The sequence below is a fragment of the Triticum urartu genome, chromosome 3, assembly GCF_003073215.2.
Source record: "Triticum urartu cultivar G1812 chromosome 3, Tu2.1, whole genome shotgun sequence".
NCBI lineage: Eukaryota > Viridiplantae > Streptophyta > Magnoliopsida > Poales > Poaceae > Triticum > Triticum urartu.
Genome location: NC_053024.1, coordinates 309717049 through 309735810, shown reverse-complemented (window position 1 = coordinate 309735810; position 18762 = coordinate 309717049). Strand labels below are relative to the sequence as shown.

The 18762-nt window shown below is 49.4% G+C and overlaps 1 protein-coding gene across 1 annotated transcript; it reads left to right on the top strand.

Annotated features, from left to right (window-relative positions):
* Positions 1-1467: 1467 nt before the first annotated feature.
* On the top strand, positions 1468-18233 carry LOC125543890 (CRS2-associated factor 1, chloroplastic-like). The gene is made up of 5 exons (XM_048707386.1): positions 1468-2130; positions 2208-2335; positions 15757-15982; positions 16607-16734; positions 16807-18233. Exons 1-5 carry the CDS (start codon positions 1509-1511, stop codon positions 17800-17802), a joined length of 2100 nt encoding a protein of 699 aa, XP_048563343.1. The 5' UTR covers positions 1468-1508; the 3' UTR covers positions 17803-18233.
* Positions 18234-18762: the final 529 nt, after the last annotated feature.

The following is an 18762-nucleotide window of genomic DNA, read 5'->3' as shown; positions in this document are numbered from 1 at the left end:
ACGCGACGAGTAGCGTTTTTTTTTTGTAAAATATTTTAAATATGTATGAACTCGTCGAAGTTTGGATGAATTTACGTCTAGTTTATGGTTTTCAAATAAATCGTGGGCGCCGCGACTGAGGCCATCATGTCTCTGATACGTGGTTTTCGTCGATGCGCCTTTAAGGGGCGATTTTTAGCGTCTTAGGATGCTCTTAGAGCATCTCCAACAGACGCCCCAAACGACGCGCGTGGAGCGGTTTGCCGCGCTCCAGCGGCCGCGGGAAACAAGCGCGCGCCGAAACCGTTTGCGCGCGTGCGAAAAGGCGTCAGCCCGCGCGCAAGATTTGGCGCGCCGCTTCGCGCGCATCTATAAAGCCGCGCGCCGCTTCGCCACGCGCTTCTCCACGCTTCCTCTTCCCCTCTTCCTCTCCCTCTCTGCCACGCGCCGCTCCAGCGCCCCGCCACCGACGCGCCGCCATGCCGCCGCGCCGCCGAGGAGCGTCCGGCTACCGCGGCGTCCGCCTGCGCCCCAACGGCTGCTACACCACGGAGATACGCTCCGGCAAACTCCGGCTCGGCCTCGGCACGTACGGGACGGCGCGCGAGGCCGCCCGCGCGTACGACGCGGCGGCGTGGCGCCTAGGCCGGCCGCGCGGCCAGATGAACTTTCAAGATGTGTACACGTTCCAGCAAGCGCTCAACCTCGCCCCTCTGCCTCGTCTGAACACGGCGGAAGACCGTGCGGAGCACGCCGAGCGGCAACGCCGCCTCCTCGTCGCCCAGGAGGACGAGCGGGTCATGGCGGAGTGGCGCCAGCGCCACCCGGAGGACGTCGCCTACGAGCAGACCTACTGGGCAAGGCGCCGCGAGGAGGACACGCGAAGGCGCCGCAAGACGCGGTTGGAAAGGCGTTAGCGGAAGGCGTTGGCGAATGCGCAGTCAGACATCGTTGCAGCAGGTGGACAGTCGTTCTTCGCGCCGAACAATGATCGGTGGCTGGACATGTGGCTAGACACCTCGGACGACACCGTCGAGGATGATAATGATGATGATGATAGCGACTTAGAGTAGTTTCTATCTAGTTGCGCCGTAGTTTATCTATGCGTTCGAACTATCTATCTAGTTGCACCGATGTAAAATACCTTTGTATCGTTTTTTATTTATGCAATCTATCTAGTTTTTATTTTATCTATGCGTACGAAAATTAAAAAAAATATTATGTGCGCACTGCATTTTTTGCGTTGCATTTTAGCGCGGCTGCTGGAACGGGCGTAGCGCGCCGCGCCAAATCAGACGATGAGCGCGCGTTAAAACTGTTTTTTGCGCGCGCCGTGTTGGGCGCCTATTGGAGATGCTCTTACAGCGCTGTCTAGGAGCTCCCGATCGGACGATGGGAAAGGCGTGGCAACGGCACGAGTCGCAACCTGGAACAAACGGCGGAGAGGGAACTCGCGAACCAGGACCCTCAAGCCTTAAAGATGAGATAAACCTTTACACTCTCGAGAGCTTGGACGGTGAACCATCCATATGGCAACCAACACCCTCCCCTCTCGCTCCCTCCTCGCTGCTCCGGCCCAGCACCCTGGTCTACGGCTCGGGACTTCTCTCCGCCTCTCCCTCTCCCTCTCTCACCACAATCAACCCGCCGACGACCCTGAGCGCCGCCGAGCTCCGGTCGGCTCTCACCCGGCCTTCTCGCGCGGTGACCGTGCCAAGAAGATCCCCGTCCCGACCACTGGCGAGCCCGCCGCCGGCATCCGGGTCACCGACCGGGGCCTCGCCTACCACCTCGAGGGGGCGCCGTTTGAGTTCCAGTACAGCTACACGGAGGCCCCACGAGCACGCCCCGTCGCGCTCCGGGAGGCTCCATTCCTGCCGTTCGGTCCCGAGGCCACGCCGCGCCCGTGGACCGGAAGGAAGCCTCTCCCCAAGAGCCGCAAGGAGCTGCCTGAGTTCGACTCTTTCGTGCTACCGCCGCATGGCAAGAAAGGGGTGAAGCCCGTGCAGTCGCCAGGGCCATTCCTCGCAGGGATGGAGCCAAGGTACCAAGCGGCGTCCCGGGAGGAGGTCCTCGGGGAACCGCTCACCAGAGACGAGGTCGCCGTGCTCGTCAAGGGAAACCTCAAGGCGAAACGGCAGCTCAATATGGGTAAAGTTTCATGAACTCGCTCAATAAGCTAGGAGTTACAGCTATGTTCCTTTTAGTTTGAATGTGCATTTCTGCAGGCAGGGATGGTTTAACACACAATATGTTGGAGAACATTCATGCACACTGGAAGAGGAAGAGAGTTTGCAAGATAAAATGCAAAGGTGTATGTACAGTTGACATGGATAATGTCTGCCAACAACTCGAGGTAACTATGCTACCACCCTCTATTGTTTCTTCGGGCTGCTACAAGTACATCTCGTTTCAGTTCTAGCCCTCTGTTTTCTTTTTTGTATCCTGCAATCTATTTAGGATATATCCTATCTTGTAATTCTTCAAATATATCGATTTTACATCATGGTAAAATTTGTCACTCTTGGTTTCTTTAGAATGTCTGGCTTTATATTAATAAAGCCCAACCGAGAGGCAAACACAAAGTCTTACAACCAAACCGAATAAAATGGAAAGCAAGATAGCAAGGATATCAGTTTAACAAAACAAGCCACATAAGCGAGTACGTAAACTCGCAACACAAGACACACGCAGCCAAGATCCCAATTAGCTGCTCGATGTTAGATGTCTATTGATGACATACGCTGCCCTGCGCTTCTTCCCTTGGGGGAGGCAGAGCTGAGAGAAAGAGATGGTTTTGAAGATGTAATCAGCTGGGAGACCTGGGATAATTCTCTCAATAGAATGCTTGTTAATCACATTCCATAACCCCCAGAATTGCGCCACAAAGCAACGCCAAACGACCCTATGAGTAGGACCCTTAGGGTCACACAGTAGCTCTAAGGACTCAGGTGTGTAGTTGGCGTTCCAGGAGCATCCCATGCAATCTCAGACGCAACTCCACATAAACTGCTACTCTCTCCTCAGCGCCTCCCGAACTAGCCAATTTTTGAGAGGGAACATTATGACAGAACACCATGCTGACAAGCTGTCATGGAAAACAGAGTGAACTGAGGCCTCTGTCTCCACGGCTAGCATGTACACTTGTACAGGTTGTGATAATTTTTGGAAAAGAGGGGTGTTTTGGTCTCAACACATAATTAGGTGGTTTTCTCTCAGAAAATGAGTAGTGAAAGTGTAGGCACGTTCTGATGGCTCTCTCTTGAATAGAGAAGGGGGTGAAGGGGTATATATAGCCTCCACACAAAATCCAACCGTTACACACATTTGACCCCACTCGGTCAGACCGAATAAGAGACCTCGGTGAGACCGATTCAGTTCAAAATGTGAACGTTAAGATTCTCGGTGGGACCAACATGATCAACTCAATGGGACCGATGTGCTAGGGTTAGGGCAAAACCTTATCTCGGTGTGACCGATTGCATGAACTCGGTGAGACCGATTTCAGCAATGAGCAAATCTGAGAGTTAGTCAGGCAAACTCGGTGGGACCGATCGCTCATTTCAGTAAAACCGAAACGTTACGAAGGGAAATAGAGAGTTTGCATTGCGAATTCGGTGTGACCGATCGCTCATTTCAGTAAGACCGAAACGTTACGAAGGGAAACAAAGAGTTTGCATTGCCATCTCGGTGAGACCGAGATCCTGATCGGTGAGACCGAATTGATTAGGGTTTCTGGCAGTGGCTATGTTAAAGGAACTCGGTGGCGCCGGATAGATCAAATCGGTGGGGCCGAGTTTGACTTTAGGTTTTGGACATATTTGGAATTGAGAAAGTGGTTGAGGGCTTTGGAGCATATCACTAAGCATTTTGAGGTAGTAGACTATTAAACAACATCTCATCGCCTTTTAGTAGTATTGACTTTTCCTATGGATTCAATGTGATCTTGGATCACTAAAATAGAAATGAAGAGTCTTGAGCTTTTGTCAATCTTTGTCCTTAGCATTTTGAGGAGTCCACATCTTTAGTCCATGTCATGTCAATTATTGAACTTTCTGAAATATTTAATTTGAAAGGATATTAGTTTAATGAACTATATGTTGTTATGAATTACCAAAACCATTCGGGGATTAGTTGCACTTGCAATCTGCCCTTTTTGTAATTGATGACAACATATAGATCAAAGTTTCGACAAATGATAATATGAATGAAATACATCGACGCTTTGAGAAATATATGATAAGCAAGAGCTCCCCTTAAGTTTATGCATTATTTAAAATTTGCTTTTGAATGTAAATACACAATCAATTAGGATCATGAGTCACTCTTTCATGTCATATGCATCTTGGTGGAGCGCTCAAAATGATAGAATATAAAGAACATGCACTCATCACCAAAAGAAACATGATTGATCATACATAAGTATTAAGATATTATCATTCAAGCACACATTAAAGCATAGTATGATCAAACACATGATCATAAGAGTATCTCACACACAAGTATAAATAGTAGCAAGCAAACGAACAAATAACAAGTAGCAAGAGAAGCAACAAAAGGAAAAACGCTCTTTTTCGAAGCCTAATGATCTATACACTTTCTCCCCCTTTTGCAACAAGTTATCAAAAAAATTGAAAATGCATAGTGCTATGCGGCACTCTAGGTACGATCTCTGGGAGCTCCTGAAGTGGTCTTCTGGCTGGTTGCTCGGGTGTGCGTAGATGGCATGGAGAGGATAGCATCTGCAAACGCTTCTGAGGATGTCTGAGGAGCTGGTGAAGTTGCAACTAGAGGTACAACGGTGGCAGTTGTTGCAGGTGCAAAAGTAACAACACCTCATCCCTTTTTAATAGTATTGGCTTTTTCCTATGGACTCAATGTGATCTTGGATCACTAAAATAGAAATGAAGAATCTTGAGCATTTGCCAATCTTTGTCCTTAGCATTTTGAGGGGTCCACATCTCTAGTCCATGCCATGTCAATCACTAAACTTTCTGAAATATTTAACTTGAAAGGATATTAGTTCAATGAGCTATATGTTGTTATGAATTACCAAAATCACCCGGGGATTAGTTGCACTTTCAGACGCGATGGACGATTCGGCGGCAGCCGCCGACGCCGTCTGGCGCGGACGAGCCGTGGGACAACTCCAAGGCGCACACTGCGCAGCGCCACCCGGTTGCGCCGCGGCCCATAGGAGGAGGACGAGGAGCGGTCGTCCGGGTCGCTTAGCGCGCGGCGATGAAGTGGGCGAGGAGCGAGGGGGCAGCCGGTCGCCGCGTGCGGCGAAGACAAGCTTGGTGATGTGCTTGAGCCAGGCGTCGTGACCGTCTCTGGCGGGGCGACAGCGCAGCAGCCCCTGTGCCATGAGCAACGCGGCGTGTGGAGCGGGAGGTTCGCGACGTGCAAGCGAGGAGGCGGTGGCGGAGCAGCCACGCGTCTGCTCGTTCACCGATGGACGGACGAAGGAGGCCACCCGCTCCCCAACAGGCTCGGTGGCGGCGCGAGGGTGCTGCCCAGGGGCACCTTGGGCGGCGGGCGCCACATGGGCCTTGGCGGCAGCTCGGCGCGCAGCGGCGTCGTCCATGTCGATGTTGACGTCGAGGTCGAGGGCGCGAAGACGGCAAGTCCCCCTACCTGGCGTGCCAAATGTCGGAGTCTAGGATCTGCGTCCAAGAAACTTCTCCAAGAACTAGGGTTCGAACTCTGGGGGCTTTGCTTAGCGACCTACGACCCGACGAAAACTACGGTGAGATCAAGATGAGCACACTCACTCACATCGGACACGAAGGGGACGCGCGAGTTCTGTTAGAATAAATTCGAGGCATACCGTCGATCTACTGAGGACCAAGCAATCACACCAGCATGACACCGAGATTTGTTAACGAGGTTCACCATCATGGCTACATCCCTGGGGCTTGACTACGGGCGCTCCTCCCCGTGACACCATCACAATACGGCCGCCCGGGCGCCGGCACACGCCGTCGGCTCCCCCACGTGCCCGTGCTATTATGTTGGCATAGGTTACATTGTGTGTCTACCCTCGCTATATATGAGAGATGTAGGATACAAGTGTCCTATTAGGACACAACTCCTACCCTGTCTACACACAGTCTAAAACCAAGTCCAACTGTAACCTAACTTGTACAATAATATTCGACACAACTCTAACAAACTCCACCTTGGCGAATATTCTCCACCACCTTTAATTCATCCATGCGTCAAACCTTCATGTACATTGGACTTGAGATACGTCATGAGCACCGCTGCTACTCCCAGACTCCACGTGACTCCACCTGCAATTGTAGTCCCTTCTCGTCTTCCTCACAGTCAATACTCGAGCAAAATTAAGTTCCTCAATACTCTACTTTGTGCTCCCAACTTCCGGAGAATCCGTTCAACACCATCACACACCGACCACTGTCTGCGTGAAAGTGAACAACTCACATATTGGACGCCACATATAAGAGTTATCTGAACTCAACGCCACCACTCTTTCTTGACCGTCTGTCTGAAACTTGAAGGAATTTCACCGTTGCCCTGTGTCACCCTGAGTCTAATTCGCAGTTGTCTCACCCTTCTTCCGGATAGTCTCTAGCATGTCCCATAGCTATAGCACTGCGCCTCCTTCTGTATTTGCCATCCGCACTTTGCCATGTGCACTGAACACCACAGAATATACGGCCATGTACTCTCCTAGCTTTTGACAATTTCAGACTTTCCGCCACTTTCTCAGATTCTCCATGGTCAACTCTCATCCATATGACATGTCAAACTCCATAGATCTAGTCACCAACTTGAACCTGGTACTCGCCAACACTGCTTCAGCACCCCTGCACACTTTGTCTGACCACATGTCTCACCATTAGTGCCTTGGTCTGTCGCTGTGTCCCGTGCTTACCGCACACCTCGCCGCTATCACCACGTCGAGCCTCTTCTGTTCTGGTAGAGTCTCCCGTGTAGCTAGCCCACACTGCCTCAACCCCCCACTGCAGAGAACCATCGATCATCACCGACCGATGCCGAGTATCACGCCTCCATCAGACCACTGGTACCCAGTCCGATCCACGTGTCTCTTGCTATTCCGTTGAAATAGGCTTCGACTCTCCATGAATTTACGCCGTAGCCCCTCCATCAGCTCAGAGTGAAGTCGACCATCAGACTCCAGCTCCACCTTCAACATGACTCCATGTAGCTGCGCTACGCTACCCTGCGCCCTGTCGACTTCAAGTTCTCTCATGTGTGCACCATCTTGAATCAACCCCGCGCCATAGTCTGTCGAAGCCGCACATGCCCTCAGGCCTGCACCACGTGTTTCCACGCCCCAGAAGTCGGTCACCATCAGCATCACGCTCCTATGTCGTCGTCGCTGAAATCATCCCTGTCTTCTGCTTTGACCAACATCCCCGTCGGTCCATCAGACTGTCCTGTCCGACCCAGCCGAACATGTCCGACTGCAACCATGCTCCACCATGCATCGTGTCTGCCCGCACATCGCTATGCATTGCTTGACGCCCTGTGTATGCATGATCCTGCCACGATGAGCTCCAGACTCCTTCGAGCCTTATACGCACGTCGCACATCACCGGCTCGTTTCCCCTTTATTTGCCACGTCAAACAACAGCCCCTTCAACCATCATGTACCATGCAAAGAACACCAGAAGCAGTCTCTTTTTAGTCTTCTCGTACATGTAGAAGCAAGCTCAAGCTCACCTTCATGCATGCAGCACCCGTGACTCCTTTTGACTATCTTCTTGTACTTTTCCACGCTATAGCAACCTGATGGTAATCGGAACTCCCATGTTCTAACACGCTGTAGCAGCTCCCTTCGGAAACGAATCCTGCTTTTCCTTAACAAATCTCAGCCTTGAGCTTTGTACGTGTCTCCGACAGCTAACGCACGTCACGCTTGTAGCCCACAGACCAGACCTCCCTGGTGCGGCACGCACTGTCGCTGCGGACCTGCCTGGGCAGCGCCACGCATTGTCGCTACCCACGCACGGGCCGCTCTAGCCCACCAGCTGGCTTCTGCCTGCTTGGGTTGTACCCATGTGAGTTCTGCATGTACCTCGTATGGGCCGCCCGCCCTAGCTGGCCCTGCCCGCAGCGCTGTTGTAGCAGCGATTCCAGTCGCCGCCGCCGCTCTCGATCAGATGGAACGGATCAATCTCCGAGACGCCAAGACTTCTGTTGCTACACGTTTCTCCACTGCCGTTGCTTCTGATGCCTTTTAGCTGGACCACACCGCACCAAGCTGCTGCCTCGGCTTTGATCTCGTCGAAACACGACGATCCGATCTGAATCCACCGCCGCCATATACCTGCTGCTGCCAATCCCGATTGCTTCTTGAAGAACTACAACAACCGCAAACACTTCATCGCTGCCTCCTGGATACAACTTGCCAGCAACGACTCGCCGACTAACTCTGCTCCCATGGCTGCGATCCCTTTGCACACAAGTCCGTTGATACGTTCTTCCTCCTCTGAATCAACTTTCACGGCCTCTTTGAACCTTGCTTTGATACCACTTGTTAGAATAAATTCGAGGCATACCGTCGATCTACCGAGGACCAAGCAATCACACCAGCACGACACCGAGATTTGTTAACGAGGTTCACCATCATGGCTACATCCTCGGGGCTTGACTACGGGCGCTCCTCCCCGTGATACCGTCACAATACCGCACCCCGGCCGCCCGGGCGCCGGCACACGCCGCCGGCTCCCCCGCCTGCCCGTGTTATTATGTTGGCATAGGTTACATCGTGTGTCTACCCTCGCTATATATGAGAGACGTAGGATACAAGTGTCCTATTAGGACACAACTCCTACCCTGTCTACACACAGTCCAAAACCAAGTCCAACTGTAACCTACCTTGTACAATAATATTCGACACAACTCTAACAAGCTCCCCAGGTTTGGGCCACCGTGCGGTGTAATACCCTACTCCTGCCTGTGTTGGATTGCTCTTTAATGGAGAGCTTGTGGCTCGAGGGATACGAGGTGTGGGAGAGAATGGCTCGATCCCCTTACATGGAAGCGGCCCTGCCCCTTTTGTAGTGCCTTGGCCCTCTTCCGCGAAAATATGAGCAGAAAAGGGTGGCCACAGGGCGGCAATTCAAAAGGGGACATATGCCCGGGCTTATCTTGACTAAAGGCGGTCTCCGCCTGATAAAGCGGTCTTCCCGACGCACTGGTGGGCTCGGCGATGACCTCTGCCCGGGCGCACCGATCCGTTATGATCCCCCTACACCAGAGGAAATGCTTTGGGACTTGCTTTGTGGGAGGCAGACGCCGCTGCTCCCTTATCATCAGAATGGAAACCAGTCTGAACCGTGCCCTGCTGCCTTTACCCTGACCAGCGGGACGTCACCCACGTGATGGGCCTGGAGCCCCGCAGCTGGCGCCGTACATCATGCCTCGTGAAGCGGCCTCATGAGGCAACCTGGTGCTTGGCGGCCTCGGCAAGGCTTGGCCTGGCGGCGAGGGGCTTTGCGATGCTCGCACTTGCGAGGCGACTCCCTTCGGAGCGGCCGAGGCAGGGCTATCTTTCCTGGGCCTCCTCTGGGCCAGAGGCAGATGGGCCGTGGTACCCTAGTTCCCACCGGGCCGACAACTTTTTGAGCTAATCAAATCCACCCTTTGTCGAAAAAAGCAAGGTCACATTCGTAATTTCTGAGTTCATCACCCTGGGGCCTCCCTTGGCTTTCGGTTTACAAATATCGACCCATCTGATTATATGGTATTTGTGTTTGTTACCTCCCCCTTCCCAAAAGAATCACGCACGCACCTTATCAAAGTTTGCTATCAACTCCATAGTGAAAGAGGGAATCACCGATTAATACGCATTCGCTAAAGCCAATCTTCCGCCCGAAGGCTTGAATTTGCCTTGCCAAGGTTCCACCCTCTTGGCAACCTTGACACCCAACTGATCCCATTCCGCTATGCTTAGATTTCTATCACTAATTGCAAACCGGTACAAGATCAGGAAGGCCGCCAAGTTACTATTCAGAAGATTGGCCACCATGCGATCTTCGCCCTCGTGCATCCCCATGGCGACCACCTTACGTTTGTAGAAAGAACTTTCCTTCGGTACACCTCCCTAGAAAATTTTACGGACATCGATGCAGATTAAGGGTGGAGATTAGAAGGTACCCCTTCAACAAAAACGGATAATATAGTCTTTTGTATCCAAATCAATGTACTCAATACGTTTGATCTGTAGGCTAATACGACGATAGCCTTTTAAAATAACTTCAAGATCCGTGCAAACTTTTAGGGGGGGGGGGCACCGAAGCAAAACCCAGAAAGAAATTGTTTTTTATATTGGACATTACCTTGAAACTTAAAAGGAGCTTGTTGGTGGCAATGCTATGTTGGTCTGGGTGAAACAACAACATGGGGTTGTTTGCCTATTGGAGTTGGGTAACCCCCCGGGATGAAGTGCGGCACCACTCTTAATGTGACATGCCTTATCGAGCATCGAAGCAACCGCTTGGGCAACAATATCAAACATTGTGGGGCTGAAAGCAGGCTGCCTTAGTGCAAATCTCTTCCGTTCCTAAAGGGCTCCAACTCCTCATTGATAAAAAATCACAATTTGCACTAGGGCTTCTTGAGCTCAAGTTTAAGTAGGACCGCTGGTTGTTTCCTAACTCACGTCACACACTATTCGTAGAGGGAGAGAACTAATTCCAAAATATGCCTACCCACCCAAACGAAGTGCAAAATGTGGTGCACTAGGGCTTCTTGAGCTCAAGTTTAAGTAGGACCGCTGGTTGTTTCCTAACTCACGTCACACACTATTTCGTAGAGGGAGAGAACTAATTCCAAAATATGCCTACCCACCCAAACGAAGTGCAAAATGTGGTGCACTAGGGCTTCTTGAGCTCAAGTTTAAGTAGGACCGCTGGTTGTTTCCTAACTCACGTCACACACTATTTCGTAGAGGGAGAGAACTAATTCCAAAATATGCCTACTCTTAATAGATGCAGATTGGCAGCTATTGACGATGTGATGAGCTAAGTGAGCCAGTCTGTTAGTGTAGTACTTAGCAACCAACTTGAACATTACGTTTAGGGCGAAATTTCGTAGTACAGTCACCCCCTTGAACATCGGGAGCAGCAATGTCGACCATCCCAAGCACGAAATCATTCACAATCGCGCAAACTATGTCCTTAATTGTTCCCCAGAGCTTTTTAACCTGTAACCTGTCCGGTCTTGGCATTGTATTGTATTAGTTTTCACGGAGTGCAATGCCGACTCAATTTCTTCCTTGGAGAAGGGAAGCATGAGAGCCTCATTTTCCTCGTCCAAGACCAGTTCCCACCCTACCAAGGTATTAACTGCCAGCTCTACCAACCTAGGTTTGCCTGACCCCATGAGCTTAATGTAAAAATGTATATGTGGTCTTGAAGCTTAGCGTGTTGGGAAACGTAGTAGCAAACAAAAAAATTCCATCCTACAAATAAAACCCAGGACCACTATGAAGATGCAAAGAGAGTCAGATCTGATTTTTATCAACTACGCAGCAGAGAGAAGAGGTTGGTGAAGATGTTGAGGCAGATTCCCGCAACTAGGATTAAACCTCCCAACCGGAAGAATTACTTGTCCCATTCGAGGATCAAAGGACTGATCCCTCTCTCGGTATTCACGTGTATGGAATCACCAATGCAGCTGGGTTTCCCGTCTAGAATGAAGAACATTTGAAGATTAGAAGTGGTGATGGAGCAGCCTCGCGGAGGAGAGGGGGGGGGGGAGGGGGGAGTACAAATTGGTTTGGCTAGTTCGAGTTGCTGGCACAACTCTATGTCTGCTTGGAGAGGCCAAGATTTAATTCAGAAGGCAAAGCCTTTATCCTATTCTCCTTGAGCTAAAGTCACTTAGACTTCGCCCAAGATCTTCGAGGTAGATCTCTAGGACCTTCATAGTCTTGTTCTTCGGTCGTCCACAGTTACTCTTAGAGCTCAGAATTGACACCTAACAGTCTAGTGGATGCATAGTCCACAAGAGTAATAGGTTAAGTTAAGTTTCGACTTGTTCTTCAGTGATGCTCAATCACTTAGCAGATTTTAGGCTCTGGGTTTTTTTTTCCTCCCTTAGGATTCTCTCAATCTCTTGCGAGAGGATTGGTTGGTCTGACAAACTCCTGTCAATTCTTTCTAGAGCAGCCAATCATCTAAAGTTGAAGCAGGGTGGCTATTTATAGTCGGCGCAATGCCAAGGTTTGAAATGACCAACATGGGTACTCGCCACCTAACAGACAACCGGCACGTGGAGTTATTGTCGGATTTTAAAAGTGGCCTGTGACTTACTTGCAGCACAAGTCAAGTCGACTCAACTGCACCTGATTCTTCTTTGGAGTCCTGAAGAACATCGTCTCGGACTCACAGAGAAAATCACGGCGCACGAAGAGATTTCCAAGTCTTCACTTGAAGAGGTTTGGATTAAGCATACATCAAAGACCTAGATCTCAACTTTCACTTAAGACTCCCTTAATAGTACGGTTTGCCCTATGACACAAATAGAAGAAAATGAAACTAGAAAAAAGTCTTCACTACGCTTCATTATCCTCTCTGCGAGCTGATTGTTTCTCGAACAGGCAATCCCAAAGTATTCATTGTCATCACAAATTTTCGGGGTCATAACTCTCATTCTAAACCAAATCCCCAGGGACTTTCGCCTGTGTATACTCACAAACACATTAGTTCCTTAACTATTTTGTCATTAATCATCGAAAACCCTCTAGGGGGCAGTAGATGCACTTACATAATCTGTGGGAGTGCATTGGGTATGAATAAGAAGGAAGAAACAACAATGCACATATGTGATCTTAAAGAATTGGCAACATGCATATGAATAAGCACGTCACACATATTGTAGCACAATATCACAGAGACTTAGAGTTTACAAATCATACATGAATCATCAGAGGAACTGAGAACCGTATATCAACTTAGGTTGCCCTCCCAAATACTGTTGGAAATTCGCCCACAGGATCGATCACATCAAACTAGACGAACACGCGCACACACAACTGATAGCCACATCAAACTAGACGAACACGCGCGCACACAAAACTGATAGCCAAGGGCTCTTGTCGTGCCCTCTTTTCCTCTATTGATTTTCTGGTTTTCTGGACTCACGGTTACAATAAACTTACGCACCTGGCTGTGTATATATACACAACCACGACCATCGGGAACCCAAGTCCTATACGGACAAGCTACCTAGTCCCAATAGAACTCACGCCAACATAAGGAAACTCTAAACCGACTTGTTTATACTTTCCTTTTTTTATTTTATTTTTAGAAAAGGAGGATGACCCCCGGCCTCTGCATCTGGGAGATGCATAGGACCACTTTATTGATTATTCTCAAGGACCTTACAAAGTATTACAAACAATATACTTGAATCCACCATCTTGGCAACATATGCCGCTACTCCTATCCATATGATGAAGGGATGCTAGCTGGGCCACTACCCAAACCACTCACCTAAGCCTAACATCAAAAGCCGGAAGCCCCAGCCGAGCCACATACCGGGTCTGGGGCACAATCTGGTCAGACGCACTCGTGTGTCGTCGCCGCCATCTTCCACAGGTCCGTCTTCAGATTATATTGAGGCTTCTACCTCGTCTGGCCACTCTGCCATCGACGTCACCATGACGCCAGACAGCTACCTCCTCCTGCGCGAGTCCATCTCCGCGCATCGGACGCCGAGCCTCCACAGCGCCATGTCGCCGATCTCCGCCGCCATCAATGTGTGAGATGAAGTACCGCTCCACCACCCCCCTAGCCATCACTTGCTCCAAAACGATGCCCCCAGGAGGGAAAGCGATAAAACGCCATCATCGTCCGATCCGGAAGACCTAGATCTAGGGTTTCCCCTGGAGCATCCCGAGCCTGATGACGCAGACTGCAACGACGATGCCTCGACAAGGGAACGACATCGAAGACGCCGTCATCGTCCGCCATGACCGTAGTCGGCGCGATTTTCATCGGCAGTTGCTCCACCAGACGTGCGCCACCGACGTCGCTGGTCCCTTCAACCGGAGTAAACTCCAAAACGATGCCCTAAAGAGGGACTACGACGCAAAAGCGCCGTCATCGCTCGATCCCAAGGAGATCTAGGGTTTCCCCCGGAGATGCCCGCGCTGTCAAGGATCAGACAAGGGTAGAATCCCGGCGGATCTGCCCAGCTGCCGACGAGTCGCACCCGCCACCGTGCCGACGGCAGACCAGCGATCAAGGCCCACGCTTGGGCATAGATCCGGCCGCGCCGCCGTGAACCGATCCGGTCACGTCGCCGCCGTCCCTGGCGACCGCGACGCACCAGATCGCGAGGCCTCCTGCTGCGGGGGAGCGAAGTCGCCGAGGCGCCGCCACCACCCGCCGTGGCGTCCGGCCCGCCGCCATGCTCCGGCCCGGGGGCGCCGGCCCGCACCAGCCCCACGCGAGCGAGAGGGCCCGAGTCCCCGCCGCCGCCGGCGACGACCAGGCTTCGCCTGGCCGCGCCCTTGGGCAGTGGCAAGGGAGGAGGAGGAGGAGGGGGGGAGGGCCGGCCGACGGGATCTGGGGGCCTCCCGGCCGCCCACGCGGGGGGCGACTCGGGAGGGGAGAGGGGAGGGGAGATGAGAACAATTCCTTGAATATTCCCGCCGGAGGCGGCGGTCCGCAGCAGCAGCAACGCACGGTCACGGTCATTGGTCCGGCCGCGCCGGTGTCCCATGGTGAACCCGAACCGAAGTGCTGCGCGCGAGACGCGCCGGAGCCCCGGCGGAGAGGCGGCCGGCGGCCCGGATCCCACCGGGCGGGCGGGGGCTCCATCCGTTACCCTCCTCAGTCCTCACCCTCGGCGTGTCTATACTTTCCTATATTACTAGTACTACTAATTATCCGGCAACCTTGATCACACTTATACTAATCCTAACCAAACATGCTAGCACCCACGGCTACACTAGCCTAGTTAACTAGCATACTCCTAACAGAACTCAAATTTGTTTGGATTAAGCTAACAAATACATCTTGAAGCTTCTAATCATTATGTTCTCCCTCTTTGGCATCAAAGCTAACCAATAAGATGAGGACATAGGCACTAGTCGTCCCTGGCGCCGGGCGGTGAAGAAGTTGAAGGAGGCGCATCCAGTTCTTCAACTGTGTAATGCTTCTTCAGAAGAAGCCAAGAGCGCTTGAGTGCTTCTTCACTGGCATGTTGATTGACCTTGACCTTAATCATGTTGTAAAGTTGGTTCATCTCAGAAAACATCAGTTTATGCTCCTTCTCAAGATTGTTCAGTTGGAACCACTTCTGACATCCCCGTTGGCACCAGTAAACTTCCTCTTTGTACAAAAGGATTGGTCTTCAAGCGCATATCAATGAGCCCATTCTCTATGAGAGACCGGACGCATCAATCTTTTGGTCCAACTAGATCTCTTGGGGCGTGTCAGCTTTGAACGGTCTGGCGCCCCTTCCCCTTTTGGCGCCCCAGACGTGGAGTAGATGTTCGCTTTTATCCGCATTCTCGTGGACCAAGTTAAAGTTTCCACCCATTACTACGGGTGTCAATACTGATGCCACTTCCTCTTCTAGCTCGGAGAGGAATTGCACTCTTATTTTTTAGTTCACCAGTAAGCTAGTTCGCCATTTTAAATGAATTAATCTAAAAGTTGTGTTAGTTAAACTCATTTATGTAGTTTCTGTTTTGTTGTCCTCTTCACTTTCTGGTGGCAGCTTGTCTGCTGATTACTTTCTCATAAGTTACACCACATACTTGAGCAGGAAAAAGTTGGAGGAAAAGTAATACACCGTCAAGGGGGTGTTATATTTCTCTTTCGTGGCAGAAACTATAATTACAGGACTCGCCCAGTTTTTCCACTTATGCTCTGGAGACCTGCAGCACCGATGTACCCTCGCCTGGTCAAAACGGTGCCGGATGGCTTAACTTCAGACGAGGCAACACAAATGCGCAAGAGAGGGTGTCAATTAGCACCAATTTGCAAACTTGGTAAAGATGTTTATTTTCCATGTATGTTGCTTTGAACCATATTTTAAACATCGGATGCTCAGTAGATAACATAGTAAGGAGAAAGAAGAGCCCTCTCGCAAAAAAGGCAAAAGAAATCCGAAATCACAAGTTGATGCATGTTGCATGGCTTATAAAATGTACCAGTCAATTACTCTAATACGACAAGTTGATGCATGTTGCATGATATATTATTCATTGTTCAAAAAATAGATAAGAAAAGAAGATCTCTTAAACAAGGCCAAAGTAGTTATTGTTGCAAAATTTGTATGCCCTTTTTTTGGTTCTACCTTCTACGTTGTACTTATGTTAAAAAACAATTAAAGATTTAATGCCTGTGACCAAACTCAATGTAGAGTAGACACTCATACTTGCTTTGCCTCAACTGGTTAACTTGCTATGGTTTGGTCCTACAGCCATACGTATGGCGAAAAAACTGGATGATATCTGAATTTTTTTCCCTATTTCCTATAGCCTTATTCCAGCTTTTCTGATTTTTCTTAGTACGGTGTATATCGTATATCCATATACAACATTTTGATCTGCACGTTTCGATTGTATGATTGAGTCATTGGGCCATATCTCAATTCGTTTAATTTTGTACAGGAAAAAATGGTGTTTATGCTAACCTTGTGAAGGAAGTTAGAGAAGCATTTGAAGCATGTGATCTTGTCCGAGTTGATTGCTCAAGTCTAAACAAAAGTGATTGCAGAAAAATTGGAGCTAAACTGAAGGTTTGATTAATCTGTTGTATTGTGTTGTTATATGGTTGTTTTGTTCAAAGCATGAGTAACTGTACCTTGCAGGATCTAGTTCCATGTATCTTGCTGTCTTTTGAGTTTGAACATATACTGATGTGGAGAGGAAATGATTGGAGATTCCAACCATCTCTTCCTTTGCCAAGTGATCAACATCCGTTCAATGGTGAAGAAAAATTGAATAAAATGGAAAATGATTCAGCAACTGTTCCAACTTCTATCGAGGTGGTCAATAATGCAGCATCTGTTTACAACAGCATCTTGAGTGAACGTGAACGTTTTCTGGAAGATCCCTTGATTCCTAGTCTTGCTAATGATATGGTGCTAAGTTCTCCACTTACAGTCCCTGGATTGTGTAATTCTAAGAGTGTAGCTGTAACTGAAATCTCAGTTGTTGGTCCATTACAACTTTCTACTTCAGATACAGTGATTCCATCTCTTACGTCACAGTTTTATGGCCAAGGTATCCTATCAGGCAACAGTGAAAATGGAGATCCAGTTCAAAGGTCTCCTGTTGACTCTGGGAAGTCTGAACAATATCCAGATGTGGTAGAAACTTCCATTTGTCCGACGAGCAGGAATGATGTGGTCAGCAAATTAGAGACTATGAGCAAAATTAGTAAAGATTTGAATGGACATGATGGTGTAAAGAGTTATTCAAATATATTGTCCTGTGTGGAGGGAATGTTACTTCTTTTAGAACAGGCCACAATAACTGGAAGGGCAAATGTGTTGGATGAAAATGAGTTTGTTGATGCTGATGTGATTTATCAAAAGTCTGTTGCCTTTGCAAAGACAGCTCCACGAGGTCCACTTTTCAAAAGTGCACGAAGGAAGTCCGGCCTTGGGAAAAGCATGCCAGATAAGAGTGTAAGAGTAAAGAAGCATTCTATAGAACATGAAGAACCTAGTGATGTTGAAAGGAAATATGATGTTGACAGACGATTGGGAAAGCAGAGAAATGATCTTGCACAAGAGTTTCTATCGGATGTGGTTCCACGAGGTACACTGAGAGTGGATGAACTAGCGAAGTTACTTGCTTAGATATGGCTGCTCTTTACTCTTACGCTGGAGGGAGGAGGAAGATGAACCAGCAGCCTTGGATTGCGTTGGATTTCAATGGCAAAATCTAAGGAAACTGAACTTGCCCCTTAATTTTTAGACTCAAGAATTGTTTAGAAGTACTCAGTCAATTGCGTTGGATTTTGTTGGATTGCGTTGGATTTTAAAGGTAAAATCCAAGGAAACTGATTTTTGTATTCTTCACTGGCGACATTTAGGCGGAGGGTGTGATGTTGGTGACAATAAAATTACCCTTGTTCTCCTCCCACTGTGACGGTGCCTTATCGGGTAGAGGTAGGGAGCCAGAGATGTCCACGTATTTGATCTTACGGAATTTCGGTTTTTGTTCTTGTAGATGATTCCATGCAGATTTGATCAGTTATTGTTAGTGTTTGGTGCTATTGTTCGTTTGATCTCTTTTGGCTTCGGTGCACTTCTCTGACATTTTGGTGAAGAATTTTGTTAGCGCCAATTCTCGCTCAATTGTATTTCATGGCGACATTGCTAGCAACTCGAGCTACAATTCGAAATGGAGGAGGAAGGGGATCGACAACTCGTCCACCCTACACGCACGAGCTGTGCCTCGGCTTCCAGCCGTTTTGTCCCGCTTGCCTTACACACACACGCGCGCACTCTCTAGCTTAAGTAGTTTTTTTAGGGGATCTAGCTTAAGTTTTTTTTGAGACACGGGGATCTAGCTTAAGTAGTTGACATAGTAACTTGGGCCCATTCAGGCCCAGCTAGCCTAGCAGGCCGCTGAGGCTTGCGACTGGGCCTGGTTGTGTTTTGAACCTCTTCACCACGCGCTTCTTGGTCAACTTGATGGTCTTGATCGCTGAAAACCCCCCTCAAAAAATCTCTCATTTCCGATGCCAATAGATTTTCTTATTTCAAAATAAAGGTTATTGTCTTGTGGGGAACGATGCACAAATTTTTGGAATC